The 21,168-nt window shown below is 36.0% G+C and overlaps 2 protein-coding genes and 1 long non-coding RNA gene across 3 annotated transcripts; 2 read left to right on the top strand and 1 right to left on the bottom strand.

Moving 5' to 3' along the window:
- The first annotated feature begins 1,916 nt into the window (after positions 1–1,916).
- On the top strand, positions 1,917–6,834 carry LOC108676441 (high mobility group nucleosome-binding domain-containing protein 5). Its single transcript, XM_018164511.2, has 2 exons — positions 1,917–1,968; positions 4,226–6,834. Exon 2 carries the CDS (start codon positions 4,269–4,271, stop codon positions 5,847–5,849), a length of 1,581 nt encoding a protein of 526 aa, XP_018020000.1. The 5' UTR covers positions 1,917–1,968; positions 4,226–4,268; the 3' UTR covers positions 5,850–6,834.
- A 2,648-nt stretch (positions 6,835–9,482) lies between these two features.
- On the top strand, positions 9,483–12,764 carry LOC108676443. Its single transcript, XR_007156874.1, has 4 exons — positions 9,483–9,733; positions 10,966–11,111; positions 11,736–11,914; positions 12,517–12,764. It is a non-coding gene; the product is annotated as an uncharacterized LOC108676443 (long non-coding RNA).
- A 1,781-nt stretch (positions 12,765–14,545) lies between these two features.
- On the bottom strand, positions 14,546–17,928 carry LOC108676439. The gene is made up of 4 exons (XM_018164510.2): positions 17,594–17,928; positions 16,312–16,456; positions 15,957–16,131; positions 14,546–15,412 (listed from the first exon to the last, which is right to left on the bottom strand). The coding sequence occupies exons 1-4, from the start codon at positions 17,790–17,792 to the stop codon at positions 15,200–15,202; spliced, it is 732 nt and encodes a 243-aa protein (XP_018019999.1). The 5' UTR covers positions 17,793–17,928; the 3' UTR covers positions 14,546–15,199.
- Positions 17,929–21,168: the final 3,240 nt, after the last annotated feature.

Here is a 21,168-nt window from a genome sequence, read left to right as displayed (position 1 = left end):
GTAAAAATATATGGAACAATGCCCAGTTGGTTGATCAGACAGTAGGAAACTAATTTCTATGAGATAATCCTACAATTCTTCTAACGGCATCCGGAGAATTAGATGGTATTTGGTTTGTTTGGAAATTATCGGTCATGCAAGGCCCATTTAACAATATAAACAACTTTTGAGGAGCTATCGCAACTCGAGACTAGGCAAACACACATGACTAACATTATATAACGTCGGTTTCCCAATGAGTGAACACCGTGCGCTTCTTCGAAACTATTTCGTCAATGTTCAAGTTTTCGCATCTTAATCCAAAATTTTGGATATTTATTAATTTTGAATATTCATAAACTAGCGAATTTACAGCAAATACTTATGTTCCAAATTGCAAGCAGATCCGTTACGTATTGAAGGAGTTATGAGTGTTTCGGTCGATCAAAAAATATGTTTATTAGTTTTAATAAAAATTAATTTATGTAAAATCTGAAATAATTCCTGCCGCAGCGTATCGATTATAACTAGTTATATTTCAAAATACAATGAAATCAGTTCAGTATTGTAGGAGTTATGAGTGCTTCGTTTGATTAAATAATACGTTTATTAATTTGAATTGAAAACTAATTTATGTAAAAAATCTGCAATAATTCCTGCCGCAGCGTATCGATAATAACTACTTATATTCCAAAATTCAAGCAAATCCGTTCAGTATTGTAGGAGTTATGAATCCTTCGGTTGAGCTGAGTCCGCAGGCGGGTCCGCGAAAGTGTCGATTCAGTGTTACTCGCCGACCACAAATAAAACCGTAGAATACTGGTCAGAGAACTATGGTATTTATAATTTATTATTCGATCGCCATTTAACAACTATAAAAACTTTTCGATCGCGTTAGAGAGTTTTGGCTCAATTTTGCTAACAAAATAGAGAAGTTGGCGCTCCAAGTATGGACGCGTTCAAGAACAGACTAGATAATGCTATGGAAAAATATATGTTCAGATTTGAAATGCCTAGCACCATATCGAAACCGGTGGAAGTCTAGTAGCTACTTGAAACTATCGTCAGTCATGAAAAGATCCGGTCAAATGAAACGATATTAGATCTTCTGTGATCAAGGCACGAAAAGTAAAAGAATCGGCGACAGGCCACATCAGGCCTACACTTCAGCGCCGAGATCAATATGTTATGTTATATGTTATAAGTGATGTGGCGAAGTTTTCGGCATTGACGGTACAATATTTATACGCGGAAATTAAAACAAATTTAAACTCATTTCTGCGGTATAAAGATGCAGTGGATCTTGAAAGACCAAGGTAAATATTAAAAGTCAATGCTATAAATTTATCACAACTTTTTAATGCGTAGAAAAAAATATATTGCCTATCATAACTTGGAAAGTAGTAGTCATTATATATATTTAAAGTGACATTTGTAGTGACTCGCACCAGAAGGCTGAATGTATCTAGAAACAGCGATATAACCTCATAAATTAGTGCTGAATTTACTACTCATGAGAAGTGAAAACTACACTCGGTTATACGCGCTTACAGCTCTGCCATCCATGGTTATTAATACGAGTCGGCAACTGGATATCATGGTTGACCATGACTGGATATAGTCCCATGGTTCAAACAAAGTGTAGCCCGGATTAGGCGGCACTCGCTAGTGTTGCCACCTAAACCTAGGTGATGACACATTTACGTGTCGAAATTTGAGTATACTCGTCTTGGGTAAAACTGAATTATAAGTGAAGGATAAAATTATTAAAAAAAGGCGGGAATTACATTTTTCATAAAAAATGGCCCCAAAAGGCCAAAAAAAAACAAATGAATTTTGCCAGTCCAATGCATTTCAAAAAGGGCTACATTTGCGAAATTTGGCCTGAAAAAGGCCCATCTGGCAACACTGAATTTCGAACACTTGCAGATGCGATGGATTGCCGCGTAATTTGAAAGTTGGAAGCCCTACTGGGCTTGCCAGTTGGCTAGTACTCGTCGTTCACTTCACTATTTTCGGCTGTTCGCTATTCGGGCACGATGAGACTTTTAATGCTGTTATTTGCATGCTTATAAAGTTATATGTATCCATTGATATGTTATTTACATTTATTGATAACTTGATAAGTGTGTGACGGATCTTTTATTTTCAATTTTTCTCAGCTCAGGCATATCGGAATTGACATTTGTCTGTTCCTATCATCTGCCGACTGCCATGATCTGGGCATTCTGGGGCCCTGGGAGTTGGGACTTGGGGTACGGAGTGGCAGTCTGGCCTACAACTATTTATTGTTTTGGCATATACCACATCATGTGCATGCCAACTACCATCTATTCCACTGATACTGATTAAGTCATTTCATTGATTGTGAATACCTATTAGGCTATTAGGTAGCTAGCCTTACTAACCTAGTCTTATGAGTTGTGTCGGCACAGTTGTTGCTTTTCTTCAAAACTGTAGAATAGTGGAAGGTGGGAACAGTGGAACTGGTCAGAACTAGGTACCAGTACCATTTGGATTAAATTGCCACACAACAGATGTAAAACTGTTTTGATTGCATCATTGCACTACCTATGTTTACGTACCTAGGTAGAAAGATGTGATTCAGTAGGTACCTTCAGTTTTGTTTTGAAAGATTGTTTTTTTTTTTCATGAAAGAACAGTGACTTTAGTGCTGCTGGCAGGCTTATTGGCAATTTGGTAATGGTAACTAGTAGGAGCCGTTTCTATTACCTGTTAGTTCTAGCCAATTTTGAAACTGCATTATTCTAACCAGAGCTTAACAGAGTTCTACTATGTAGGTAATTCACTAATTGTTACATACAAAAGTTCATGATCAAGTCACATAATTCTAAATTTATTATAATATAGTCAATTTGAAGCCAAAATATATCAGTCTTGATAAGGATAATATATATTTGTCTTGTGTTCTGCCTTGCCCAGGCAAAACAATTAACATTTTATCTTATTCATTCCTAATTCCCAAATATGTTTTAATTTATAGCCTTAAATTAGCTAAGAAATTTCCATTCTAATGATTCTTTTCTTACATGTCTATTTTATAAGAACGGATTGGTAATTTGGTGACATGATGGCAATGGGAGAAATAAAATTGACGGCAATTTTCTCCCATTTATTTCAGATTCCTGGGTGACATAAGCTGGAAATAAAATTTAATATTCATTAAGTTGAGAAAGACATACATGAATTTTACAGTAGGCAGGGTCTGAACTCTGGACTCATTGTTTAGACTTGAGTAACAAATGTTGTAGATGAGCATTATAAATTGACTACTAGATGTCTTTATGATTAGTATGTTTGAAAGTTTGAATAACTAATAATTTATGAATTTTTAGAATAATAAATATAGGCTAATAATAATAAATTTGTTTTAATAATAATTTTGATTTTTTTTTAAGTTTTGATGGATTAATACACTGGATTATTGCATATTAGCCAATAAATGATATTATAGATAGGCTATATACATGTACTAGTTGGAAAAATTCCTAAGTTTTTGTGTTATTGTTTGCTATGAATAAATTGTCATACACTGTATATAACTTGCCAAGCATTTTATAGTTTACAAATATTCAGAAGTAAATATATATTTACATTCATGAAAAGAACCTGCTATGAGTCTTATCCAAGAACTAAATTTTTAATTCATTCTGGTTCTTTATTCACAAAAAGTCATCAAAACTGCCATGAATGTAATGCAAGTTACCCTACTTGCAATGTTTGTTCTTGGGATTGGATGTTCTAGAGCAGCCTAATTATAAATCTTAATTGTATAATCATTATTATAGTTCTATTATTTTAAGATTAGATTATGAATGTTTCACTAAGAGCCATTATTGACTGCTTGGGTGGTTAATTTTATATATAGATGTAAATTTTAAGGCTGTTGCTGTTTATTTTACATGCAACATATGCTACAAATATTGTTTATTGTGTCATGAACTGGAAGGCTGTTGGCTGCATTAAGCCTTGTCGACTTATTGCTTTCAATATAACATGCCTAAGTTTTTAAAAAATTTTACTCATGTAATTAATTAGATCAATTCTTCATTTCAACTAATTGGCCTCAATTTTTTTCTCATTTTGCTCCTATGTTTAATGATGACTTGAATGCCATTATGCCTGGATGCACATAAATATTTGTCTTTAAGATAAAGCTTATGTCATGGATGGAAAGAAAACTTATACATGCATCTAATTCTACCTTAATTGTCTTTATTCAAACAGATTCTTATTTAGATTGCATTTGCATAAGTATTAGTTTAGCAATGCCATCTGTTAAAAGTCACAAACACAAAACATCTTCCACTACTAGCTCTTCAGTTAAGGAGTCTACTGAGATGGGTAAACCAACTGAAGGTATTTCTAAAGCTGTCAAGGCTGGGAAAAAACTCAAGAAAAATCCTCAGTTAGGTAATGATGATTTAAAATCTGGTTCAGAATCTAAAAAAGCCAAGACTTCTTGTGGGAATGATGCTGCTGAAATTGCAACATCTGAAGCCAAGGACAGAAAAGGTGATGGTTGCAATACAAAAGTAAAATCAAGTAAGACCATCATTGACAAGTCCACCAAATTTCAAGAAATTGACCCTGCAGTTAACTTAAAATTAGCTGCTAAGAAGAAAGGTAGAGAAGTTGTTGCTGCTAAAGATAAAGATTCCTCAGAAGAAAGTGATGAGGATTTACTGTCTTCTGATAGTAGCAACAGTGGTGAAGGAAAAAACCCAACTGTTATGTTGGTGCGTGACCTTATGGAAGATGAGAGCGATGACTCGGATTACGTAGCTCAAGAAGGCAAAGAAGAAAATGAGGAAGATGAAGACGTCATTGATTCAGCATCTGATGAAGAGAATGATGATGAGTGTTCAGTTGAAAAAGAAGAGTCTGCACAAGAAGACGACAAGGATGCTGATGAAGAGACGAGTAGCATTGGAAATGACGAAGTTGAAGAAGAAGAAGAAGTTGATGTTCATGATATGTTGGATGATGAGGCTGAAGAAGGTTCAGAAACTGAAGAGTCTGAAATTACTTTAAGTTCCTCCGATGGTGAACACAGCAGGCCTATGTTTGAGGGTGGTTCAACGTTACGCAGTAAGGCACTGCAAAAAATTGCAGAAGACTATGAAAACGGTTCCATGCAAGATGACGCTTTTGTAGTACCGGATGACTTTGTTGAGTATATGGATGAAGATGAGGCTGGTGACTTGCCTGACGTAAGTGCTGTGCACACGAAAAAAAAGTTCAAACGAGTAATTTCAGCGGTAGACTCAAGCGATTCTGATGAAGAAAAATCAGAACGTGCTGTTTCGCATGGATCTAAAGATGTGACAAAGGAATTGAAAGTGAAAATATTGAATAAAGACGTCAAAGGAGCTCGCATTCAAGGTCATGCTAGGGAGAAAATGTTATCGGAACCGAAAACCAATCCATGTTCGTCCAGAACTAAGACCAAGAGAGCCATGTCTACCGCGTCGCCCGTGAAAATATCGCCATTCAAGTATTCACCTCTGAGAGAAAGAATGTCAAGGAAACATCAATTTCTTTGGGGAAAAAATCGCGAAATTTCTACTCCCGGCATATCGCCTAGAAATATAAGGCAGAAAGACTGCGCCGAAAATTGGTCTGTTCGCGATATCAATGAAGGCCGATCTTACAGTGAATCTGATACATATCAAGCTCGTGAATTAAAAAAGAAGAAGTACGCTAAGCTTGTCAGTGTTTCTTCCCAGAAAAATCCCGTCTGTTCTAAGAAAGGTGAAGCTGACTACGAGCGCGAGCGAGTGGGAAGGTTTAAGAGAAGCCGCCCTGGAAGCGAATCTCCTGTTCCAAAAAAGAAGTTTCGGGAGTGAAATTGTTTAATATTTCCTGCCATTGCATCTAATAAAAATCATTTTAATTTAACTTTTCAAATGCTTTCGTTGGCAACTTGAATCTATGTTCCAATTTAGTTTACATTAGATCCATTTTTCTTCAATTCAAGTGTTTAAGTGTTTTTCTTCAGTTTTGTTAACTGGTCCGAACTATTCATTTAATAGTTTATTACGAACTAGTTTAGCTAGTCATCAGTGGCATGAAGTCAAATAATTTTAGTGAGAGCAATTCTGTGCTGTCTTTGCTTTATACGTCAAGAGTGGCTCTGAGAACATACACCAAATCGATGTTTGTGATATTTAAATACGATGTCTGTAATAACTACGATGTCTGGGTACAAGTTCCATGAAATATTGTTAATGAATACCCATGTGATGATCTATCATAGTTAGTCTCTAAGCGTCTTTTGTCTTATATGATTCCTCCTAGATAGCATATTGAAAATAATTTCGAACCACTGTCGTTGTGAAGTTTGTAAGTCACAAAATTATCACTGACTATTTTTTCATAATTTCACGTTGGTTGTAATGCAACCCGCACGTTAAATTAGGTTTCAATTGCAGAAATACTTCATTAAAAAAAGACGCGCGAGGTGCAAATTGGTATAAATTTGTTCCCATTGTTTGCTCAAAAATTCCTGCGCAAAAATATTCAGTGAGCGATTGATTTCAATCCCCAAAAATCCATTGTGTCGTTGACCAATAGATATATAACGCCAACAGTAAACGTGTAGTGAAGCTACGGTCATTTGCTAAATAATAAACAACTTTTTTTTTGTAGCGTCCTTATTGAATCTGTCTGAGGTTGGTTACTTAATAAGAGTTTGCTCCAAGGAAGACGTCGAATTTCGTGAAATTTTTAATAATAAAATTGATATCATTTTGATCCTTATGGTTTTTTCTTGAGCGAAAGCTTATTAGGAAGATTGATTCATTCGTATAGTTTCAGTAAATTTGCATTGGATGATTGTTTTATTCTCCCGCGTCCGCAAGTTTCCATACTAAATATCTATTATTTTTCTAATAATATTATTAGATAATAATGATAATACTCAGTTGTCACATCTTGGAAGCTTATTCTGGATAACCAGAACATGCAGCTTTGAATTTTCGATTTGCTGTATTTGTTTTCATAAAGTTTTTATTGGAATCTTTATACATCTCTGAAACTAAAGAGGTTAAAGCCCCATTAGTGTTGGAAGCATATGTTTGACCGAGAAGCCCGATTCATTTTGATTACAGTAGAGTGCGTGACTCCAGTCAATTGGAAAATGCATCGAGTTTTCTTGGGCGTATAATAATAAAACTACACGTACAGGACCTAATTTTAAATATTAACATACAATTTTAATATTTTATATTAATATTCAAAATGTTGATATGAATATAAAAACGAAATATCCAAGTTCGGCTCAGAATGGTCTCACGTTAATGGTGCAATTTAATAAACCTTTACTGACATCGCTCTTTTAGGTATAAGTGGTGCTAAAAACTCGCTTCCATTGGGTGCAAGAGACTTGATTCTTTTATGGACAATGCACGTTTATGATCTTCGCTCATTTTCATGATCGACCGTTGACAAAGACGTACGATTTTGGCTCATTCTCACAGCCACTCGTAAGGCTTTTATGCACTCAAGTTAAACGGATGACGATTCTCTTCCTTCCATTATAGTGCAGCTTGTTACTGGTTGATTGGTGGTGCCATGATACCTTCTGGTTGGTACTCGTACATTATTTATAATTACATTGAACATCGATGTCTTGGACAGCTCACTCTAATGCATCAGAAACCAATTACTACCTTTTTCGTCTGGAATGCTTCTAGGAGAGGATAAGGCAATAGTTCCATTCGTTCAACGACTGCTGCGAGTAAATGGCTAATGGACCTAAAGTACGACCCAGGTTTGAGAAAGAGCTCATTGGCAGAGTGGCCCAGTGGTTCAAGTCCAGAGTACCAAGATTGGAGCAGAGAGGCGCGGGTTCGATGCCAGCTCTGTGCGCCAGTTTCTGGTCAGAATCGGCGAGGAGGCCGGGCGGTTAAGCGCAGCAGAATTGTAGCAGTGAGTTGTGAGTTCGAGACCGAAACAAGCTGTGGATGTTCTGCGCTGTTAAGAGTCAGGTGGAGCGGTCGATGAACGCCGCATCGAGCCCACACGGCCTCACGCGGTTAAAATTTCTCGGTCAGGCTCTGCCTTCTAACGTCTGGCTGCACATTCCCCTCCTCCACTCCCCCTCCTCTACATTTTTAATCAGCGAGCGTCATACTACTAATTTTTCTACGAAATTGTACTCTATTATCAAATTTGTTGTTTTCTTACTAATAACCTTCTTTAATTGGAAATAATTAGCCAGATCACCATTCCAAATTTCAGACTTGTATCTTATTTAGGAGGAGAGTTATTGGTTGCCTTCATTGTTAAGAACCCTCATAGGGATTAACGCGCCTGGCGGCCGCTCCACCGGCCTCTTAAGAATCAGCGATAGGTCTACGGCATAATAAACGCTGAAACCGCTATTATTATTATTTTATTATAGTCGGACTGACAGTGTCCGCTGGTAGCTACGTTTTATTCTCTAGTATGATTATATTCTCTTTCTAATATTATCTGGTATTAACAACGAAACGAATTGTTCATAGTTCTCATTGTGTTGTAGGCTGTGATCGTAGCAGCAATGTTTGAAGCCGTATAGAAACGCGTGAATATTTTGTTGAATTTCCTTCTAATACTCAATGAAAGTACCTACATTTGCCCTCATTTCTCCAAAAATATATATCACTAATCAGTATTGAAACAAGAAAATTTCGTCAAATGTTTTATTCATTTCGTTTCAATGCATTTTTTACTCCTATGTCATCAGTCTGCTTATATCGCAAGTTCACAAAGAGTTTAAAAGCAAGGAAAACGCCAAGCAAATTCACCAAATCGATATTAAAAACGTTTCGGAATCCAGCTCCATCATCAGTTCGACAAACTAAAAATGAATAAAATCATTTTATAAGTCAAAATTCTAAGGCAGACATAAAACCTAAACAAGACCTAACATTATATCGAAAAACACGACTCGATTGGAACATATCGATATGGTGAATTTGCTTGGCTTTTTTTTTTTGCTTTTAAATTTTTTCTCTTCATATGAACTTCTATGCAATTTAGGCCTTTAGCATGCCATAAACAATATACACTTGACAGTAGTTAAGAAGTTTGTACGAATAAGGAAGATTTGTTAATCATGCAGAACTGCTTTCATAACCTCACTGCATGCTCATTGCTCGCACAAAACTTTATATATTATTTGTTACATATTAGTGCACGTTCGTTATAATTAGATGCCTGACGCTGTGAAAATATATGCCATTTCTGGCACCTATCCTACAATACCTAAAACGTATTATTTTCCCGAACAATGAGGGAAAGATATTCAAAATTTATTTATTTTTTAGGCATTTGCTCATATATGGAAAAAAGTCGCTATTGTGCTCGCCATGTCCGTCCGTCTCTCTGTCCGTCCGTGACTTCACGTTTTCGTCGATGAGAAAATGCGCTCTCTGTCACTCACTGCAGTGAGTACTAAGTTATATTTTTTTTAATTCTCTGCAGTGTGGCTTTATTCCCTGTCGTAGCTCAAATTTATTGAGGTTCGTGATAGGACCACGCAGAGAAATGTTGGTTGGCTTAGCTGTACTGATGTTGGTGACGAGTGAATGCAACGCGCAGTACTACGAGAACGAACCCGTCTGGGTCGCACAACACAGCCGTTCGTCTTGTTGGCTAACGTCGTGGCTAAGTCTGGACAGCGAATTAAAATGTGCTCAGTGGTGCTCAAAACGACGCTGCGCGGCGGTGACATTTTACGACAAATGTGAGTTGAGTATTTCAAACGATTGTCGGAACGAAACATTTATTATAGTATAGTAGGTATCTTCGGCGTTGAAGAATAGGCCTGTCGCCGATCCTTGTACTTTTCTTGATTAGTTCACGGATCTAAAAGACTGGCCTTTTGATCAGATATTTTCAACGGACGGTAGGTTTAAAATCGTTTCTAGACTTTCAGTTGTTCTGTAGGGTACTAGGCTAGGTTTAAACTTGAATGAAGTTACTTTACTTAGCATAGTAGCAGGAATAAAAACCTGTAAGGCCGCTTATTAGAAGCTTAATAAATCTTGTCGGTTCAAGTGGGTGCAGCTATATTTTTGGCAGGACAGTAATCACTAATCATGAATGTTATGTCAGAATCTACTGAACCATAAACATTACTGAATGTATGAATTATATGCAAACCATGAGTTTTTTCAGCAAGATTAAATAATAAGCACATTTACTTCGTAATAAGAAGAAAATGTTTCCCAAGAAGTAGTAAATTTTCTTGGAGTTGATTCTAGGCACTGATTCTGAATGAAACGATTAATAATAAGCCGGATTGGATAATTTATCGAAGCTCTGAGAGTCATTAATTTTAAGCCATGAATAATATACAAGAGGTAGCCTGGTAGGTTAATTGATCGAAGCTTGGCCATGCCTACCAATGGTCTGTTTCACCCCATTTAACATCGATCTTAAGGGGATCGGCTACCCTCCGGAAAAACTTCTACAGTTATTATCCGATTATCATGAAACTTCACATACATACGTAAAAGGTAAAAAGAAAAACATTTTGCTCCTATGTATTTTTCAAAAAAATTGATAGAGAACGTGAAATTCATAGAAAACGGCTAAAAAGGGGTACTTCAGAAAATCTATCTCCTCCCACAAATATCATCCTACAACATTGAGACACGTATCATTCGATTCGTAAAGACCATATCTATCGACTCTAACATCTAAAGAGCAGAATTCCAGCTTTCAGATGAGCACAAAAACCGAAAAACGCCAAAATTGAAAATTTTAGGGTAGCCGATCCCCTTAAACTTTCAAATATTCCCCATGCCTGGTTAGGTTCGGTTAGAATCGATTAAATTTAAATTGCTTTGTCTTATGTTATGTTGTCACTTTAACGCAGGATAATTAGATCCATAACTGGAGGTTATCTGTGTATGAAATGTGTGGAAAGAAGAGAGATAAAAATAAAAAAAATGTCACTTCGGGCTTTCTCAGGGCGCTTGTGCGAGGTTAGCAACCGTCAAGTGAGCTCGGTGAGCACAGCGCAGCCAAGTCACTTCTACCGACGTGGTGCCGCTCTCGTCCGCAAAAACGTCGCTCTCATGAAACCTGTTCGCGCCTCATCCGTCTATAGCATTTATGTAAATAAATTATAATGAAAAATTAGGCATAAACGCAATATTTATTTTTTTTTCAAATGGTATTGAATACAGAATTAGCGTTATCCATCTTTTCATTGTGAAAGGAATACATTTCGATGAGCATTTGAACGTAAATGTAAGGGATTGGTTAAATGGTAATATTTTAGATTGGTTTATAAATACATTGATCTTGCTGTAGCATTGATAACAAGCAGGATGAACTTATGAGCATGTTTTCTTCGACGTAGCAAGTGAATAAATGAAAAAAAATTGAGATGGTTAATTGTCATTTGAAACTGACTTAATTAAGTCCTGACTATCCCCTAACTTGACTATGGCCGACTTAATTACGAGTAAATTCGACAGTAATGTTGGTCTCTTAGAACCTATATGGAAAAGGAGAAGCGGTTGCTTAAAATTCTGTTTTTTCAATAAAAAAACGTGTATAAATATGTCCGAAATATGACTACAAGAATATATACTACACTTATAAATAGAGCAATCATGCATCTCAATGCACCATCTTCCCCCATTTGATTCAAAGTCCTTACCTTCAACACTGAGTCATTTAATTATAACCAACCAAACTATTTATTACTTATAATGTCTTTATTTTTTTTGCAGGCACCGGATCGTGTCACCAACGGTAAAATTGACAAGTACGATTTTTTTCATTCGGGTACAGTTGACCCAAATAATCCCTTCGTCGTGACAGATCTCGGGCAGGAAATGTCGATCCAAACCGTACGGATTATATGACACGCACCGACATCCTTGCGCCCTCGAGATTCCTCAACATCTCTGTACGTATTAAGATACAATATTTTTTGCAGATGCTTTGCATTCGGTTGGTAGGCTGAGGAATGTTTTGCACATTGGCTTTATTAATCTAGCGTGCTGTGAAAAATTGCAAGCTCGGGAGAAGGAATATTTTGTACCTCGCACAATAGTTATATTCAAGATTTTATCCATTTTAATAACTCATATATACGGACGATATGGTTAAAAGCAAGCAGAAATGACTCGACCTTTGCCTCTCTGTACTAAAGCTAGAATACGACTGGTGAATGGTGATGTGCGCTCGACAGTCGACACGGTCGACAGTCCTATAGAGTATAGACCGAAAATGGGTACGAAAACTTTTCACTCTTACAAAAGCTTTATATGCTAAATCAACTGGTTGATTATTTATAAAGAAAAGTTACTAAACTTAATTGTTACGAGGATGTTAAGGAAAATTGACTTGAAGTTCAATGTTAAACGTCGTTCAACGATCAAAACTAGACTTGAAATAGTCGATTAAGCACCAAAAATCGTCACCGATTGTTGAAGGCGTTGCACGACTAATATATAGTTATATATATTATATAAAATAACAATAATTAGTTGCATTTTCCTATTCCAGATCCGAGGAGGGACCGTTGCAGTGCCGGGTCCGGACTTCAGTTCGTACAAGGAGCTTGCGTTCTACGCCGGGCCTCCGACTTCGCTCGGGATGTGGTTCACGTCCGACTTGAGTACACCGATTTGTGTGCGTTATGTTTCGGTGCAACGAACTGCTACTGCCGGGGAGAAACTTTTGGAGATAGCTGAACTTGAGATGTATGGACCAAAATAGGTTTTTTCAAGAATCCCTGCTAATGAAGGAAATGTTCTGCAAAATATTCGACTCGATACATTTTTTGGAAAACTGAACATTCTTGATCTCTTCGTTTTTTATAGCGAAATTTATGAAGAGAACATCGATCTTGTATTTCAAATCTCTGTTAACCGTTTCCAAGATTCCGAAAATTAGTGATATCCTCTTAAATTGTATGATTGTATTAGTTATATGATATGATTGTATTAGATTGTATTATATGAGGTCATATTTATTTAGGTTAAAACATAACCTCTCTGCGATTTGATCACCATGATATTTTCATGAATTTTTAGAATTTTTTGATTGCATGTTGAGAATGTGTACTGAAATATTCTCTCTGCTTTATCTCCGTTTCTTAACGCAATTGTCCAGATTCTTGAATGCCACGTTTTGCGCCGTGTTTAAGATGGAAAATTATTCTGGTTGTTTGATGATAATAAAAAATTCGGAATACCGAATCCGCAATGAAATCGGACTCAAAAATGTACCAAAAATTCTGAATTTCATATGGACAGGCGCATGAAAACATGACTCGTTGATGCCATTTATTAACTTATTATATCAAGAATAGATACTGCGTAGCCTGATTTTATTTGCAATTACACCGGTGAACGTGATCATATAGACTAGAATAGAAGTGTCGGCACTGAAGAAATAGGCCCATGGCCTGTTGCCGATTCTTGTTCATAGAATATAATAGAAGTGTCGGCACTGAAGAAATAGGCCCATGGCCTGTTGCCGATTCTTGAATTTTTCGTGACTTGATTCACAAGGGATCCGGCCTTTGGTAATCGATCTTTCCATAACTGACGATTGATTGAGATAGCTGCTGCTGATGATGATGATGTTGATGTTGTTGCATTTTCTTGCTCGTGGGTGTGAAGGTTCTTCTCATTTTCCATCAAAGATTTCATGTCTTTTAATATTGAAAATTGATTTGATTATTATATCGCTAGTTGATATTGCCTACGATGAAATATTTTTCGCTATATAGCGAATTCACTATATATAGCGCTAACAGTCGCTACCGACTGTTAATTGGGTTAGATCTCTCTTTACGCTTCACATATCTCTCTCATTACGTGTGTTATAATAATATAATATAATATACCGTATAATGTAATTATATAATATAATATAATATAATATAATATAAAATAAAATAAATGATTCAATATTGTAATTTCAGCTTTGTGATGCCGTATTGGCCTGTTTACGATTCTTATAACCGCGGGTCATCTGCCCGATTTATACCAGAACTTTTTACATCTACTTGTGGGTTGCGAACCCGCAACTCGCCGTTCCAGTCTTAATGATCCTAACCTCTACTCGTCACCCAGTAGACTACGAAAACATCGTTAACATGTTTCAAAACATCCTTTTGATTTTTAGTTCCAGTTTCGATTGAGCTACATTCTACGGTGTAAATTGCCTCAGGCCCTGGATCATGCAAATGCCATTAATTGCTTAACTATACCCAAAATTTACATTTTAATTTATATTTTATATATGATTATATATTAAATATCCGCATTATGTTCCAAATTTTGAATATATTCTAATAATTCGACCGAATTCAATAAAATGACAATTCCTGTGAGGTTAATTTTCTGAAATTCGATTCAGTAAAGCGGAGCTCACTTTGTGTGTTCAATTTCTTAATCCTCTATCATATCATGAAGTTTTGACTGGTAAACTGCGCCAAAATGTTAACATCCAACACAGAAACCATCAATTTCAAGCAATTCAATGAAACAACAGAAAATCAGTGAGTTTAATTATTATTGTTGACTTCATTACTAGCGAAAAATATTCAAGTCCAGGAACAAATACTAACACAATTTACTGATAACCGATCAGTCATAAACTTACATCATCAACTGATGACCGATCAGTCATAAACTAACGTGAGTAACTAATAGGCTACTGTATACTGCAAACTCTAGTTTCCCTAAACAATTATTATATCATGGACGAGAAAATTTCATGGAACACTGATTATTTGAATAGACCCAAATGTTAAATAAAATATAAACATGTTAAATTTTGGAAATTTACTCGATGCAAGCCAGTGAATCCAATAATATATGACAGTGGAAGGTGCTGAAGAAATATAAAAAATATAATCGAAGCAGTTTTAATTTTTATATTGATTTTCCGTTATACATAATATAAATTATCGTTGTAGTAAACCGATCCTGTATGTATTGAGAACACGAATAACATTTTACCGTAGCAACCGCTGGACATATTATAATCGATTTTGCCTACAATGGGGGGCATCTAAATTCTTTGCTCTGTGTATGGATATCGCTCTAAACCAACAGGATTACGAGCAACTTTTTAACTTTATAAATATCAGAACATGAATTTTCTCTATGGCTTCGTAGATCTGAATCTCAAAATTTCCGCTCATTTCTCTCAGCCAAATGAGGATGTAAATGTTTCACAGAGGTCCATATACCTCGACCTCATTTATCTCCAAGAATCTCTGCCCCGTAGTGGCAGTGCGTTGTACGGATACAAAGCGAGCACAAATCGGCGTAGGTAAGTCGAACGTTATCCAAGTCGCCGGGTTCACCGGAGGTCCAACGAAGAAGGCGAGCTCCGTGTACGAAGAGAAGTCCGGTCCTGGGACTTCAGCGGTCCCGCCACGAATCTGGACAGGGATAAACAATTTAAGCCTTGTCGGAGTAAATAATTTTAAAGCGTTATAATCATAGCGTGTGTTGGCACAACTACACATATATGCAGTCTGAAATGGGTTAGGCTTCGCACTTTTTATGTCGTCATACACATTTAGCGGTCAAGCGGTGCGCTTACGGTGTTTAAATGGAAGGATAAAACTTTGTCATGTGGGGAGAGATAAAAAAATCAACTCTCCGACATTCCGTGTGTACACAGTCTTTATTTACATTCAATTTCATGTTTGAAGCGAATTAGTTGAAACCTAGAAGCACGCGGTTGATAGGAATCCTTTATATTTTTTTTTGACTTTGGAACAAATTTTCACATTATTCTGTAATTGCAAAATTGAAATCTCCAGAATTCATTCTCGTCAATATATACTACGTAAACATAGAGGTAATGAACACAGTTCTGTAGCATTTTATCAATAATTAATAATATTTGCCGGACATATAATATACATGTTTTAAGATGAGCGTTGTTGTTCAAAGTGAAAGTTCTAGAACAATACCTACCGAGATGTTGATGAACCTCGTAGGATCGAAGTAGTTTCTTCGAGGCATAATCCGCAGTCTCTGGATCATCATTTCTTGCTCGAGATCTATAACGATGAATGGCAGTGGATCGCCAATTGCCGAGTGAAAAAGGTCATCGACATTTGAATTTCCATTAGTCACGTGTTCTGGTCCTCTGTAAAATATAAATTTTTCCAATCACTCTCGTGTAAATTTTGAAAAAGAAGACACAAAATTACAATCGTTCTCTTCTTATTTTTTCTCATTTTTCTTTACAAAAATTGCGGCTTGATCAATGCGCCTAAGAGACCATTTAAATGCTCCACTTTTGTTATTATAATTATTTTATGCTCACATAGTCGAATACACGGACGAAGCGATCACGGACTTCATGAGAGCGACATTCTTGCGGACGACAGTTTCATTGCGGCGGAATATGTGCGAGCGTTGCTGACCATTCCCTGCCAACTCGGTGGCTCCCGTCAACACACACGATTTCGCTGAAACGACGCAAATTAATTAATTAACCCATCTCCCGCTTGAAATACGAAGTCATGAAGAAATAATTTTTATTTCATTGCTTTCGTGTCACTTGTGATGCAATAGCAAAATATCTATACCATTTTTCAAATTTCATTGCATCATTCAAAAATCTGTAACATGTCCCTCAGTGGGAACATTCGACCTCAGAAGTCTATAATATACCATATATACATGTCATTCATAACAAACATCTGGCACACAGCTAAAATATTGATTCTGTTATGATCAAGATAGTAATAGAGTGAGGACAAATAAACAATAAGGTAACGAAAAAAATGTACTGTAGTTACCGACTAGAAATTATAATGTCATTGTTATTTATGTTATTCTCTCTGACCATCACTGTCCATGGCTGATTCCTGTTTTTTCATTGTAGTTTGAAAGCTTCTCTTTATTTTCCGTCATCAGAATGAGCATAGTTGAAAATAATAGGAAATAGAGAGTCAAAATTTGAATTTATTTTCTAGGTATATAATCGAATTATATTATTTATATATTATATATATTGACTTTATACCACACGTGGAAGTATTTCATGGAATAATAATTAAAATTTTACACATTTATTATTTGAAAATGATAAATTCATCAAAAAATGTAGGCATATATCATATTGTTTCTCATAAAAGTTGTACAATACAATATCATGACGGTTGTTCACCCTCAGTGACAGAAAATAGGTACAGTGGGGTGCCTAGCTGGTGTTCCCTCACAGTGACATACAATAAACCGTATACAAAAAATTCATTTTAGACTTAGAGGAGAAACCAGAGATGTCATACTGACCTTGCTGCACAAGAACAGCACATAAAAAATAACAGTACTGCAGCTTAGCATTGCTTCGTCAATAATCAGTTGAAAATGACAAACCGGAGCAATATTGTCACATGTCTACTTCCTAATAGGATACGTTGCTAATGAGCACAAAATGACTTGCATTAATGGTTACTGCTGTGTACGATAACTTTAAGATATTCTCTGTATACGTATAATTTAAATTAAAAGTAATTTTCCCGGAGAGTGACATTCGGCGGTAAATTCGTGGAATAACAATACTTGTACTTTTATTTTCAGGCCCGTAAATAAAAACTTACTTGATTCGTTGTACGAAATCGCCATGCACAATTTTTTCAAGCACATTTGGGAGCACAGGCAAATGTTTGGGGTCTTGAACACCTGAGACGCCGGCCAGCAGGAAGAAGTGTAGTGCTGGGAAAGCCACACTGGCTCGTTCTCGAAATACTGGGCGTCGCACACTAGAGACACCAACAGAAGGGTCGCAAAGATCAACATTCTTAGAAGAAAATTAGATCAAGTTTGAATTTTTAAAGCCAGCGTAAATGCATATATACTACTATTAACAGCGCAAATAAAGTTTGAAGAGAGTTGGAGCAGCCAATTTTCTGAGAGTTTTATCACTTGTGAGAACCATCGAAAGAGTCACTCATCACGATCGATGTATGATAATTTTTTAAAAGCAAAAGAAGTCGACATCTAGGACAGCATTTTACATGATTAAATTCACGAAAATTGAAGAAGATAATTTTATTCTTCCTATCAATAATTTAAACTTTAATTTAGATAATAAATGCAATGCAGGTTTCAACATGTACAACTGACGATGATATGATATAGTTTGCAAGTTCCCAAACTGTGTTCTGACGTAACGCTTCTTGACGCTATCGTGGATGACATGGTAATGCTGCTAACGCATTAGAAGACCGCTGTCGAATGCCCAATACTTAGGGAGAATATATGATCTTTATGTTGAAAGAAAATCTGAATATAGGCAAAGCTATGATACTCGAACGTCTGAAACGTTAATGCCTCTGGTGGCTATCGATCAACGTTTGAGTCATTTTAGCTATACTGCGCATGGTAAAATTGCCTTTCGAATGTCCTGATCGAGTTGAAAATAAATTAAGCTCAAGTAGTAACGTGCAATCTTTTTGAAGCCTCCATTAGGATATGTTCTCAAAGTGGACAGCTTTTATCGGTCCCCACTCAACTCCATTAGCGCCAACATGAAGTCATTCTCATCTTGGTCACGGCATGAACACTTTATTCCTAATGGCAACTCAACGAATTCAATCCAAAGACTTTATAAAATTTTAACGCGATGGATATTGTCGATAATGTTCAGCAATTTTTGAAACCTTACAAATGCCGAGACACTGAACTCATAAAGCGAAAGAAACATCAACAAAATAAAAATCTTCCATTCTAAAATCTGCATAGAACTACGAGTATAGTTACACCCTTAAAGTACACTATATGCGATTCCCTTGGACTTATTCCTTCCTAGTTATATAGCTGGCTGCAGTAACATTCAATATTCATTCATTTTGTCGTGATTTTAAATATTAGCGTGGTTTGAACCGAATTTCGTGAATGCGATATGATTGCGTCTTCTTAGTAAAGATAATCATTTTGGAACTTATGGGCATAGCACAAATTATTTCTTAGCCTAAACTGGAATGAAAAATAATAAAACTCAGAATTTCGATAAAATTTCATTAATCTCACGATTGCATCAAAGATGTCCATTTCTCGTCACAATTAATTTTGTTTAGATCTCGAACAATCAATTCTTCTTTACGATAATATGAAATTCTTGCGAGTAAAGAATGAGTAAATTTTGCGATGTAAAAAATCACTGCTCGTCGGAATTTCACAACATAATCGTTCAATTATTCTGAACTTTAGGGTATTTAATTTCGTTTTTCTTTTATTCCTTTATTTTTGATAGGAACCGTCACCAAAGTTAACGTACTTGAAGCATGCGTATTCTTTTAGAGTTAATATCTATTTTTTTAACTCATTTCTATCTATTTTTGTCTCTTTTTAAAAAATTTTATATCAGTTGAATATGAATGGCTAGCTGTGTTCTCATATTAAATTTTGAAGGTTAATTGGTACGGGGTTTTAGAAGTCTAGAGAGATGTTGAAATTTCGTTCTCTACATTTTATTTCTATTATAAAGCTGAATTTTATACAGTCTGTTGCAGATTTGAAGATATAGAAGAATTGACAAACCCATTGTAATTTGTGTCACCTTGTTTTGAATTTACTCTAGCGATCGAATCAAGATAGTAGGGCAACATGGGGCAGCGCGCCCCCCCTTTTTTTAAACTAATTTTTTTTATTAAGTTTTAATTGATACGAAGTGGTTCTTTGTTTTGTTTAAAGGTGCAACTAATGAGGAACGTATGATGTGAATAAGGCGCCTATAGAGTTATTAAATTTTTAATGAAACACTGTTTTGTAAAAAGTGTCAAATTGCCCCACCCCTGGGGCAATGGGCCCATGGGCTTGGAGCAAGGCGCCCACCCTTGGTCCTTTTACCGCAATTGCATATTTTTCGTTTAAAAATGATAAAACAACACTTTACAGTTAAAAATAAGAAAAAATGTTTTTAAAAAATATGACAATCATTCATTTATTAACAACTCAAAAAATCATATCCTTAACATGAAAAAAATATACCCTTGGCTTAAAAAATCTATCACTGACGTGAAGAAAAATATTTCATTGACATGAAAATATATATCCTTGACTTGAAAAATATATCCTTGCGATAAAAAATGCGTCCTGACATGAAAAAAATGTATTCTTGACTAGAAAAAATATATTTAGTTGATCAGAAAAAAACTTCGTTCCAGTTTTGCCCATAATCCAGATATTATGTGCAGAGAATTCGTACCTAATCGTGATTTCAGCTAACACCATAAAAACTCATCAACTTTTGGCTCATTGGTTTTGACTGAAATCAACTTTTGGCAAGGCAAGAGTCAATAACTCGATAAGGGGTCATAAATACGCATAACTAGAAACTAAACCTGCTGCCTTGAGGCGGCAAATCGAAAAATCATGCAATATGAAGTGTGATTGGTAATTCAAAAGCTTCGTGACACGCGTGGGCCCGTTGCCCCCACTAGGTATCATTTCAATTTATATCGTGTCAACATTTTATTTTAAAAGCTAACAGTCTAAACTTGATCTCAAAATTATCCCTGTAAATATTACTTGCAAAATATAATTCACAGTAATTTCAAAAGCTTCATCGACAGTAATCGAAAACAGTTTTATTTAGCAGCAAAAAAAAAACTTTATCTGGGCTGAAACAGTTATCCACAAATATCTTAATAACGCAAACACTTAACAAAACGTAAATCCGTACACTTCATCCCAGTGAAACTGTCGACCAGCGGTAGAGAACACGGACCAATATCTGCCATACTTAGCGAGAAACCCGCTATGGGCCCATGACCCGCAGTGGGCTCGCTGCCCCATGTTACCCTATGTTGTCACACGTGATTTGAAACTTCAAACTAAACATATCTTAATCAAAAGGCAGAAATTTTGCCTTGCGAAACGCAAAGTCAAGGTTGAAAGCGTGTGTGAACGAATAGACATTAATCCAGGTCCACATGTATACCTATAATATGCACTCGATGTCGCTTTTCGCTCTAAACTTGACCAACAGGGCATTCTGGCTGTTCATTCATGCGCTTAATAATTTTAAAGCTGCACGAATAAGCTTTGTCGCCGTATCCTTCACTTTATAGACACAACGACGAAATTGGAATCACAAAACACGCGGTACGAATTAATTTAATGTTTCGATAGGGGAGTACCGTAACCGAAGTTTTGTAGTCTTCAGTTTCGT

Source organism: Hyalella azteca, unplaced genomic scaffold, assembly GCF_000764305.2.
Source record: "Hyalella azteca isolate HAZT.00-mixed unplaced genomic scaffold, Hazt_2.0.2 contig9217, whole genome shotgun sequence".
Lineage (NCBI taxonomy): Eukaryota > Metazoa > Arthropoda > Malacostraca > Amphipoda > Hyalellidae > Hyalella > Hyalella azteca.
Note: the sequence above shows the minus strand (reverse complement) of the source record. Positions and strands in the feature narration are given on the sequence as shown.